At 35.7% G+C, this 12,418-nt stretch overlaps 1 protein-coding gene across 8 annotated transcripts in view; it reads left to right on the forward strand.

The window, feature by feature from the left end:
- The window catches only part of ASB5 (ankyrin repeat and SOCS box containing 5), a 41,566-nt gene extending 30,338 nt beyond the window's left edge, over positions 1-11,228 (forward strand). For 7 of the 8 annotated variants that reach the window (XM_074866424.1, XM_074866426.1, XM_074866428.1 and 4 more), the window contains 6 exons: positions 3,666-3,745; positions 5,190-5,297; positions 6,727-6,877; positions 7,012-7,146; positions 9,032-9,223; positions 10,607-11,228. In XM_074866424.1, the coding sequence (XP_074722525.1) occupies positions 3,666-3,745; positions 5,190-5,297; positions 6,727-6,877; positions 7,012-7,146; positions 9,032-9,223; positions 10,607-10,734 (794 nt within the window). In that variant the 3' untranslated portion in view covers positions 10,735-11,228. Of the gene's footprint in view, positions 1-395; positions 464-3,665; positions 3,746-5,189; positions 5,298-6,726; positions 6,878-7,011; positions 7,147-9,031; positions 9,224-10,606 lie in introns of all 8 variants that reach the window. The other variant, XM_074866432.1, reaches the window with a different exon arrangement.
- The last annotated feature ends 1,190 nt before the right edge of the window (positions 11,229-12,418 follow it).

Genomic DNA, 12,418 nt, shown 5'->3' on the forward strand with positions numbered 1-12,418 from the left:
AGGTTCTCTTGGTTTTACTGTGAGTTTCTCTTGTGTTGAAATTCCAGTTAATCTGTCTTGGAAGGCAAATGAACAGATACTGGCATGATCAGAAATGTGAAAAATGAACAAAAAGGGCCACAGTCCTTTAGCATAAGAAATGAACAGATACTGGCACATGAACAGAAAACTGGCACATTCAGAAACGTGAAAAATGAGCAAAAAGGGCCACAGTCCTTTAGCATAAGAAACTGGCAACTTGTATATGCTCATATCTTTAAAGCTGTGTTTACTGAAGGGTGAAAGTTCATATTACAGTGAGCTGCTGATCTCCTTCCAAGCATAGCTGGAGTGTATTAAGAACAGGCCCAACTAGCAAGAACAGATTTTTTTTAATTTTTTTTTTTATTTTCCAGATTGAAAGCAATGAGTAGGATTTATAATTGCAATTGGTTGGAAGTACCATGGGGTGATGGAGATTTAGGTATTGTATGATACTTTGAAATTTTTTTTTTTTAACTTTGCCTGTTAATACAGTGAATATGTTTATTCTTTCTTGTTAGTGTTTACAAAGCAATGTAGGCTGCCCTTCCTGGTAAACTATACACCAGAGAATTTGGAACTAACGTGGCTTCTAATTATAGTTAGAGGTACTTTGTATACAGCATCTGTCAGAGACAACATCAGTAGGGAATTAATGCATTAGCAGTTTTGGAATAGACTATGTTTGTTGTCTCTAACAGCAGTATTAGCTATGAATGAAAAAATGTCCTCGTTTATATTCTTGATAATGCTTTCCAGGTGAGAGACATAGCAAGTCTGTAGATTAGTAGAAGGCAGTAATCTAGACAAAGAATTTATGTTAAGACACCTTTGATGTTTATTTATGATACATATTTATTTTGAACATATTTTTGTCCCTGTGGTATTTAATGATTAATTACTACGTTTATTGATAAATCAGTTGGAATATGAAAGGTTTTTTTCCAAACCTGGTTTGCACAAAATATTTCTGCAGAATTTTGCTTATAGATTTATTTCTAGTAGAGATGACAAGCATTTTGTATTTGATGGATTTAGCAGAAACAGCTAGCTGCTGGATGTCTCTACATGAAGATAGGGATATAAGGTGGGTCTACGTGCAAAACAGAGCTCACAATGGGTGTCATTTGATTCTCAAATGTCACTGGAGTAATGACATTAACAAACATTCTTCTGAGCAATCCAAGAGGGAAGGAGGTGAAAGATAGGTGGAAAAAAATGTTGCTTTCAGAGCCTACCTGCAGCTTTGTTCTGTTTAGAGACATACACAGCTACAAAAATGTCCAAAGTGTGAGTGTATTTAATGGGCATAAAAACGTCATTACACTTACAATTTTATTAGAAGTTTTTCTATATAATAGTTAAGTGTCTTCTTTTTTTTCCTGTTAATTTAGTAGGATAAACTGTCAAGAGAGAGGTGTTCTCATCTGTAGAGATAGGGGGACAAAATTTCAAAATCAGTCTCTAAATACAGCTTTTAATTATTTTTTGCAGCTGTCAGCAGGAGAACTTTATGGATCTAATTAATTTGAATTTAGAACGACTCAAGTGCTGGTTCACATACTACCACAAAAGGAAAACATTGGTCAAAATTCTCATAGTGATTGAACACATCCAACCTACAATAGGATAAATATATCTGAGCTTATTGGGATGACAGAAAATACTGATGTTTTGTCAAAATCAAGTCACTTTAAGATTTCTGAGCCCAGTTTTTGTAGTATAATGCCCCATAAAATCCCAGTCATTTTGTGTATGTTTTTTTTTAGCTGTTATTCTGACCAACAATAAGAATTGCAAAATATTACATGTAAAATCTAAAGGAAAAAATATAGGGAATGATGTGTGCACATGCACATACACATGCACACACAGATGATCAGAGCTTATTTCAAATAATTCTGAAAGAGTATTGGAAGCTGAGTCTTGCCTATGGTCCATCTACTCCCACAGATGAAGGAGTACAAGGAGCTTTACAGATACTGGATACTCTGACATTACAGAAATCTCTATGCATTTTTAAGATCAGGTTTACAAAGCTTTAATCTCCTGTATATTTTAACTTCTGTTATCAGCTTTATATAGTCTTATGATAATTTAAATACTCGTCTGTGCTTTTGTTTTGCTAAGTTTTTGATTCAATAGCATCCAGTAGTGCAGAGTTCCACAGTATAGTTATACGTTCTGTGAGAAGATACAGTTTTACATATGAATAAGTTTTAGTTTAATTCATTAACACCTCTAGGAAAACTGAGGTTTTATCTCAATTTCCATATTGTGCACAATTTGGTGTGTTTTTAAGCATGCCCTCATTTCTTTTCAGGTTGAGCAGTCTTAATCTATTCGGTTATTCTTGATGTGATTTGAGGGGGTTATTTATTGTAACCGCAAGTGTGCTTTCTGAAACAGGCTAGTGGACAGAAGGGGTCCAGTAGGGAACAGGAACAGAGTCTGTTCCTAGTCAGTAGTTACCTTAGAGGTAGTTACCTTAGAGCTTAGACTGGTGATTGCCAGTGATTGAGCCTTCTCATTTAAAATTCATTGCCTTGTCACTAAAATGCAGTCACTGGCTTTGCAGGCAGTCCTAGTCCATTGCAACAGACAAAGTCAAATACGTTTACACACTGGAGATTCATCTGCCGTTGTTACCAATTCATCATACTTAGCTAATTCTACATTTCTTAAGGGATTTTTTGGCAGATTGATATAACTCACGTGAATGATTGTATTAGCATTTTACAGTTTCAGTGATTTTCTTCTTATAGGAATAAATATTGGTAATTCATAATATATTTTGAAGATGGTTCTTCTTTACACAGTCTCTCAAAACTTGATTTGCAAAGTTCACACAAAAAATTGATATCAGCTATGCCTGCAACCCTGTCTGGCTGGAGGGGACCTGTCAGTGGCCAGTCTTCTAGAGGAAAGGGCAGGTTCTTCATCAGGAGCCACTGGATGACTCTGGGACCTGTGTTGGGAGTTAAGGGGACGTATGTCTGTAAAGGCAGGGTTGTTGTTTGTTTTCTTTTCTGTTTTTCCCTCTGTTTTTTGGGGGGTAATAAATAAATGAAAATAAATGCCAAACCTTTACATTAAGCATATTTAGCTATTTTTAGCCCCAATAGCCTATTATAGAATGAGAACTTAGACTTAATACTGTATTTCTACTATAGCCATTTTTTTAGTGTGATTCTCACTGTATTTCTCTTCTTGCACTTGTGTAGTAGCTGCAGAATAATCTCATCATATATAAGTATTTCCATATTGATTTTCACATACATCAGCTTTTTTAGGATTTTTTTCAGGCAGGTTTATATCTGGTTTAAGTTCAAATATCAATTTGTTGAAGTCTGTAAATTTCTATATGCCAGTTGCAAAAATAAGTCATATTATTACTGAAATCACTATATCAATATTTTGTTCTCTGTACCATATAATAATTTATTAGAGATGTTTACAGTTAATAATAGAGCAGTTTTTATTGTCTATAAACTGATAATTTGAAATACGGTCTCTAAAGAGAAAAAATTAATTTCATGGGACAGTTAACTTCATTCTGTGCATTATATTTTCTGCTTTGCTCTATGCATTCCAAAATCATTCTAATTCATATGGTTTACTCAATAAATGTTGTTATTATATAGGTTCTTGGGCAGATCGCTCACCTCTGCATGAGGCAGCCAGTCAAGGACGTCTTCTTTCTCTAAAGACTTTATTGTCACAGGTGAAGGCTGCTTTCATTTTTAATGTTACTTAAGTTCTCAGCATAGAATATTAATGCAGATTTAGTATGCTTTGCTTTACTTTTTTCACTTGAATTTTTCAGAGAAATACACATTTAGGAATTTTTTATATGATAAAATGTAAGTTAATTAAAATATTTTGTCTGTATGTTTTAGAACTTCCCCCCAAAAAAGCTTTTTACAGAAGCTGTATCTAAATGTGTATCAATCAGTCTTCCCCTCTTGCATGGTATAAGTCAGTGTGGTGCCACTGCTTTAAGCTCAGCAGGGTTAGTCAGGAAGATACTTGTTGAGGGGAAGAATCACTGAAAGATTCTGTGTTTTGCATAGTTGTGATTAAAAAAAAATATATTTTGTTAATGGCAGAGGCTGTAAACTGCTTAATTTTAATATTACAGTATTGTCATATTAGCTACTACTATACTGAAAAATTATGCAATAGAATTCATCTGATGAAAGCAAATAGATGCAATTATTAGTTTTTCAGAATCAAACAATGTCTACTGCAGAAAATTTCAAGGGCTTGATGATTTTATCAATCCAAGAAGTGTTTTCCTTGCTAACATTCATGGCTTTAGATATTTCAGACCTTAAGTCAGAGAATCATAGAACCACAGGAGACTTTAGGCTCAGGGCCTTATTGAGTTTTAAAGATCACTGTGGTGGTTTAGCCCCCGCCGGGGTCTGAGACCACGCGGCCGCTGCCCCTCCCCCACAAAGGGAGTGAAATACAAAGCCCCAAGACTGAAATAAGGAAAGGTTTAATACAACAATGCAATAGCAACACAACAACCAATAACAATAACAGTAATAGTGATAGCAATGAACAGAGCAAAATAGCTACCAAATACAGCAGTTTGAAGCACGATGTACAAAACCACGAGTGCACCGCGCTCCCGTGCCAGGAAAATGTGACCTGCCAGGATGTGACGTCCCCATGGTATCTGAATAACCCGGCTAGAGCTCCCCCCCACTGCTGGGGAAACTTAACCCTATCCTGGTTAAACCAGGACAATCACCAAGGGTGGAGATGCACTAACCTGTCTGGACCCCTGTTTAAGGGTTTCACTGTCCCCACAGTGATTTTTTTTTCCATATGACTAATTGGAATTCACCACATTCCAACTTGTGTCTGTTGCCTTTTGTCCTCTCGCTGTGCATCCCAACAGTCTTGTTTCCATCTTCTTTATACCCTCTATAACCTATTCCTATTTCTGATTTAAAAAAAAAAGAAGAGCTGACAACTTCTGTTATATACATTGATTGATGAACAATTCCTTTTATGCTTACTGACGATTTATTTATTGCAAGTAGAGTTTTAAGCCTATTTAGAGTATTGTAAACTATTCAGTTGAACAGTAGTACGAGGAAAGGACTCTTAAGAGCTTTTGTATGATCTTTATATGTCATTCATTTCTTGTTTAGGGGTACAATGTAGACACACTAACAATTGACCAAGTAACTCCACTTCATGAAGCCTGCCTGGGAGATCATGTAGGATGTGCAAGAATCCTTCTTGAAGCAGGAGCAAATGTAAGGGTGGTTTTTTTTGTATATGAAGTCCAGTGCTAACCTTGGTTTGACTGAGAAGGATATATTCCTTAATTATTATTTTTTTTAATTAGTATTTCTCTCTACTCACCCTATTGATTGCGTTGATCTCATTTAATTACAATAAACTGCCATTTGAAAGCTAGCAAAGGAAAGTGATGGGCATACACTGAGACATATTAATGAATTGGAGAGAATTTGCGAGCAGTATGTGACCAGTCTTACTTCTCTGAATTTAATTACGTTATTTCTCTTCTAAAATATGGAATGCGTCCCTCTCTTTACTGGTTTCCTCTTGCTTTGAGTGGCTTGCGGAAGACAGCTCTTTTAACTTGCAGAATGTCTTTTGTCACACTGTACCTGTGTGCTCTTAAGATTCTTTGGTCTGAGTACAAAAAAGCACTGGCTCTTTCCTGTACTCCTGGCACAGGCTGGCTGTCTGTGGACAAAAGCAGGACTTTACACACCACTTTCACTACAATCTCTGCTGACATCAGAAGATCAACTGAAGATGCATAATTTCCCAAGTTTCTGATCTGTGATGGAAATATTTATTGTCCTTATAATTCCGTTTTGAGAATCATGTAGGATATGTCTATGTTATTACAGAAAAAGAAAAAAAATACATAGATGCTCCCCAAACCAATTCCTCTCCACTTCAGCTAGCACAAGGATCCTAAAGATACAAAACTATAGATACTATAGACAAAACTATAACAAATTTCATTTTCCTATCTGAGTTTTTTTAGTACCTTTAATTGTTTTGGTGGGTTTGGGAGGTGCGTGGAAGAGGATAGGCCAGAGTCCTGGAAGGAGCCCTCTCCTAATGCCTGTGCTCCTTCCTTTAGTATTTTTAGCCCTCACAAACTTGCCTAGTTTCTCTCCTCATTTTCTCACACTGGGAATATTAATTTAACTAGTGAGGTGGCAAGGTTGGTCTTAAAACAGCGAGCCTGTACTATTAGCTTTGTCTCCATCCTGTGAAATACCACTCCAACCTGGAGATTAAAACCACAGAAGAAAATGGCAAATAATTCTCACATTTAATATGGAGTTTGCATTCTTGACAGAGCTGCGGAGAGAAGGTCCCCATTATCCCATGTATCAATGAAACAAGCTAAGTGCAATGACTTTTGAAAATTATTTACTGCATAGATGTTAATGTGTGCTCTTTAGTATTCCAGGTGTATTTTTGTTTATTCAACATAGTTTAACAAGAATAGTAGAGAACTAATTTCAACTGAGGGGTGTGGTGAGAGGAAGACAGTAAGTAGCACAGGGACTGATCAGTCAAGCTATGTTGTTTTAACCAGTAAATTTTTTGCTATTTTAATGCAATTTCTAACTATATTCTGTTTAAAATTTTACCTTTCTTTCAGTTCTGTTTGTAAATAGATTTTATATATTCTAGGTAAACGCTACAACAATTGATGGAGTGACACCTTTATTTAACGCATGTTCGAGAGGCAGTGCAGCATGTGCTGAGCTCCTGTTAGAGTATGGGGCCAAAGCTCAGTGGGAGTCCTGTCTTCCGTCACCAACTCATGAAGCAGCCAGCAGAGGTACAAATTACCTGCTGAACAAACACGGAGCAGTTGACGAATGTCTCAATAATAGCATTAAGAAATGTGTCCAATTTTGTCTGTGGGACAGCTTACTGAAGTCAAACAAACTCTGTCGTGCTTTGTACTGACAGGTCACAGTGAATGTCTGGAGGTACTGATATCCTGGGGTATAGATGTTGACCAAGATCTTCCTCATTTAGGAACACCTCTGTATGTAGCATGTGTTTCACAGCAGATCCACTGTATTCGAAAGCTTCTTTATGCAGGTATGTCATGACTGAAATAAAAACATTTCTAGTTTGTAAAACAAGCATACTGTACTCATCTTTGAAGTGAGCTGTGCTCAGCCAATGAAACTAGAACCCTTGCTTGCAGGGGTCTACTTCTAAGTAGATGTTCATTTTCTGTAGGAAAACAAAAGTTAAAATATCAGCTTTGAGAAAGGAATTTTATATAGTAATCATTGAACTTTCAACAGAACTTTTTTAGCAACGTAGTCCCACCCTTTTTCATTCTTCAGCATGTTGTGATTGATCTTTTCACAAGGCATAGAGGCTGAGGTGCAGAAAGAAGAGGTAAGGTAAAAGGCATTTGATCCTCAATTTCACATTATTTATTTAATCAATTGGAAAGAGATCTTGGAGACTCACTCTGTTTCAGCACAGGTCCCAGGACACAGTTGGCATAGCTAAAGGATCATTTGCTGTGTTTCAGGTAGTGACATACAGGGCTTTTGTGTCCTGCAGCAGAATGAATGAAAGTGTATACATGAACAATTACAGACTTGCCATCATTGTACCAGAACTGTTTTTCTAGTTAATTGCAGGCTGTTTAGAACTTAAGTAGTTAAATTATTTCTCATTAAGTCAGTCTCTTTGTATGATTAACTATCCTATCTCGTAATTCTTATGTTTAAGAACTGCAGAAGTAGAATTAGCATATTTTGCGATTCAAATACTACCATACATTAAAAACAGTAACAGAAGGGCATATTCTACATTTGTTCATGCCCTGAAGTAGAAAATGGTATGTAAATTGAGCATATAAGTAACTACTTCTGTCAATCTGAATTTTTGCATATTTTACCAGTTTATGAGAATGTGTTAGAAATTGAAAAGCAAATAGACAATGAAATAGGCAAGAGAATGATACCGTGGAAGTACTGTCAAATTGTTAATACTGAGAACAATGAGTTATTCAGACTTCAAATCTAATTGCTAGGCCTGTGATATTATTAAATTATTTTACTCAAATGAGAATTAAAAAAGCAAAAATTGTTGATTCAGGGAGAAAAGTTGGTACAGAAGCCAATTTTTAGTCTCACAAGGTCAGTAAAGCTCTCTTAAGAAGTCTGGGGTTTTCTTTTGCTAGAATAGTCTAGAAAACTGTTGGGGCAAATCCAGTTTTAGGGGACTAACAGCGAAATTCTTCCATACTAGCTTTTCTTGAATATGAATGCATTATTGCAAATTAATTTAGTACATTTGAATTTAAAATAAATTAGCAGTTCCTTATTAATACAAAAGTGTAGTAATTAGAATTCTGTGGATTGAGAGAATTAATGTTTTGAGGTTTTTTTCCCTGTTGGCTTTCTTGACTGTGTACCCCACCTTAATTAATTTTACGTCTTTTATAGAAAAATAATTGATAAAGTTTGGATGGGAATCTATTTCAAACCCTTTGCCAGCTTCAACACATGAAAAACTATGAAGTGTCCAAGTTAGATTCCTTCTTGAGTTGGTGTACTTACAAAGATACAAATACTAGACTTCAGTCTAGTGATTCTTTTTAAAGACTTAAGTATATTTTTATGTAGCAAATCTTCTTAGATATGTACAAAATGTACTTTTTTATAATTAGGGCAACAATGATGCTCACATGACCTAATCTGATTTTTCTTTTCCTCTTTTTGTAAAGTATTTTCCTTTAAATTCTAGTTGTGTTTATGTAATAAAACCTAGGATACACATATGGATTAAAACCCCCCACTGATATGATTAGCTATACAATAAAATTAATAAAGTGGCTAAATTTACCGTGGCATTCTAGGACAGTGGGGGTTTTTTTTGTTTGTTTTATAACATCATCTTTAGTCAATGACAGTTTAAATTAATCTCTTCTTACATCTCTTTATGTGCATCTACCCACCAGGTGCCAATGTGCAGAAAGGAAAGCATTTGGAAACTCCACTCCATGCTGCTGCCCAGCATTCTAGTACAGAGATTGTAAACTTACTTCTTGAATTTGGGGCAGACATAAATGCCAAAAATACAGATTTTGAGAGGCCTGTTGATTTAGCTGCTCCAAGCAGTTTAGTGGAGAGACTGCTGCTCCTCCATGAAGGTAAGTTTTACATGTGTTTTTGCAACTATAACTTGTATTCTTTAAAAAAAAACCACCTTACCCCCCAAAAAAACCCCAACAGCCCAAACAACCCATGTTATAGAAGCTAACATTGTGCTTTATGAAATGAATATATTAACATTCAGGTAAATTCCTTTCTAACTATAAAAATACACAGTAATATTTCGTTTCAGTCCAGAGCCTGCTGACCAAGCAGCATCAGAATTTATACTAGCTGAAAAAGTATCATCTTATGTTTATTGGGTGTTTACACAATGAGACATGAAAGCTGCATTTTCATTGGCTGTTACAGGCCTTGTTAAAAGGAAACAGAATATTTCAATTTCAGATTAAAAATATATTTAGTTTTGACCAGCCGTCCCAATATTTTTAAAAATATATTTTTAAGTGCATATAAAGCACTTTATTTTGATTGTAGGCAAAAAGTATAATCAGTTTCATTCTGTAAATTTTATTTACTGAATTATAAGTACCTGAGAAATAGGATTCGACACTTAGGAGTCCCTTAAAACTCATAAAGGTGTGTTGCCTTAGAGAGAGAGACAATATCCCAAAGGGAACTGGATTTGTTCAGACTGACCTATGTACAGTGTATAAATCAGCCACAAGACAAATGTGGGAAATTAGCAGAGAAACTATTGCAATAACCATGGGCACCTCTTTAGAGGTGAACTGACAAGTAACATTCATTTATGTTTTCCTTCAGAAAACATCTCTTTAGTCTGAATGCTATTAAAAAACCCCTCTAAAAACAGTTGGTTATCACAAAATTACCAAGGCTAGTAGGATTTTTAAAAGCCACAGACAAAAAAAATAATTGGCATGAAACATGTATGGCTGTTTTGCCCAGAGAAACACAGCAATGTGTTCATTTTGAGGGAGCAGGAGGAGCGTAGAGTGACAAAGGCGTTATCATGAGCTAGTAATACCACTAAACATGGTCCAGGATCACGAGGTATTTTGCCTGCTTATATTTGTTGCAGTGATGCATTGGTAGTGCAGCTTGTAGTGCTGTAGCATGTATTTCACCTGTTCTATGAACAAAAACTTTAAAAAACCTGCAGTTTTTACAGTTGTTGACATCAGGTATTTTCTGGGAGCAGGTTTTTAATTTAAAAACACAAACTGTTTGATGACCTGACCTTGCTTGTTTGAGTATTTCCCTAATTATTAATAAGGTTTCAGCAGCCCCAGTCTTTGAGGGCAAAAAGATGATGAAGGAAAAGGAAGGAAGGAAAAGGACAAATATGCAAAATGTGAAGTTTTTTGGTTTTTTAGAAATTGCATTATCGTGCAAGACTGTTGTAAAACAAAGTACTGGCTTTTTATATTTGTATAAACACCTTTCTTTTTTGTTTGCAGCCACACCACCTTCTCTTTGTCAGCTCTGCCGACTATGTATCCGAAATTACATAGGAAGAGCTAGACTGCATCTTGTCCCACAACTCCAGCTGCCAACAATACTGAAGAATTTCTTACAGTATAGATAACATAGTAATTAACCTTCAGAAACTTGAATAACAAGTACTTTTTCTTCATTCTGTTCATTGTATGTTTTATCTGAAGAACTGCTGGGCGGAAAAAAAGCCTTTTGCATATTACTTAAAAAAAAAAAAAGCTATCTGACACCTCGTGTTGGTATATAATAATAATAATAATTGGGAGCCATTCAGCGACTGGTACCAAGGTGCTAATAAGGCTGAATTGACTAAGTGTGCTGACACTCTGGGAAAGGATTGTATAGCTTTAGCTTAACACTTACTAAATGATTTAGTGCTGTTAATTTTAATTGTGTTTATACTTTTAAAATCTGTTTGACACACCTGAACCACAAAGAGTTTCTTCATTATTATTTGTTAAGTTTGTCCATCTGGAGTCATTATTTCATGTGTTTTTAAATTTCTATTGTTTGTGTACCTAAAAATACTTGGTGATAGGTGCACTATATACATTGATAAAAATAAAACAAATAGTGAGAAACTTTCTTTATTCTTCCTCACTGCCTGTGCTGTGAATTGGAATTATGCTGCTGTGAACATAATCACAATTTTTTCAGCCATGCACCATTTATAGATTCTCTGTTTATTAGCACAGTTAGTAACTTCAAAAATTCCAGAGGAATATTCCTCAAAAGCCTTAATGCTGAGATACTTTTGATCTCCTCTTGTAAAACAGAATTATCTGTGCTCTTTCCTTATCTTTTCATAACAATGCTGTATCACAACTCATAGGCATATTAAATAATTATTTGCCTCAGAGAAAGGCATATATTATTGTACAGTATCTGTGAGGTTTCTCAAGACATATTTTGGAGATGTGGATACTGAATCTTCAACCTCAAATTCAAGAGGTGGATGCAAGACTCCAGAAGTACATTAGTTCCCTGTATCAGAACAGGTATCACCCTGAAAAGGACATTGTTTCTCTTGCTGTCCAGTTTATAACAATTACCCAGCTCCAGAAATCATGCTGCAGAATTCCAGAATGCTCTAGCAGGCATTTCTTTGATCAGGTTGAAATGTTATTGTCCAAGTCTCTAGCCAGAGCAGGAATGCTGACACCCCAAGAGCCATTAGGATACCCAACGGATTTCTGCCTCATGCCCTTGCATGGTGACAATTGCCAGTCATGTCAAAAAAGGTGATCTATTTCATTGAAATACAGCACTCCTTCTCTCAGTCTTTTCATTGGGTCTTTCTCTGAGAACAGAATACTTCCTCAGTGACTGATACTCAATTCCTGCAAAGCAAAGCATGAGACATGTGAAAATTAAACACTTGCCCTTAGTGATTCACCCTCTTCCATTCCTTTTCGCTGACTCCTTTCAGTATTTCTGTTCCTACTGGAAAGATGCTAAGTGAGGAACTAACTATAGGGGAAGTTTGCACAGAGAAGAATGCTTACTCAGTTGCTAAATTATATCCACCTAATAAAAATGCAGCACTCTGACACTTGTTAAAAGTAATCTTAATTTGCTTCTGTTCCCTGAAAAAACTCTAGTGAAGGCCTCTTCAGGAGTCCCTGTAAAGGAAAGTGAGATGCAAGTAGAAGGAACTGCTTAGGAGTCCATAAGGTACATACTCTGTAATGGAGCAAGTTGGGTGGTTTTGGTTTTCATCCAGAAACTAGTAATTTGTGGTTTTATGTACAATACCATTACTGTGTATTACTTCA

This window comes from Strix uralensis, chromosome 4, assembly GCF_047716275.1.
Source record: "Strix uralensis isolate ZFMK-TIS-50842 chromosome 4, bStrUra1, whole genome shotgun sequence".
NCBI classification, from domain to species: Eukaryota; Metazoa; Chordata; class Aves; order Strigiformes; family Strigidae; genus Strix; species Strix uralensis.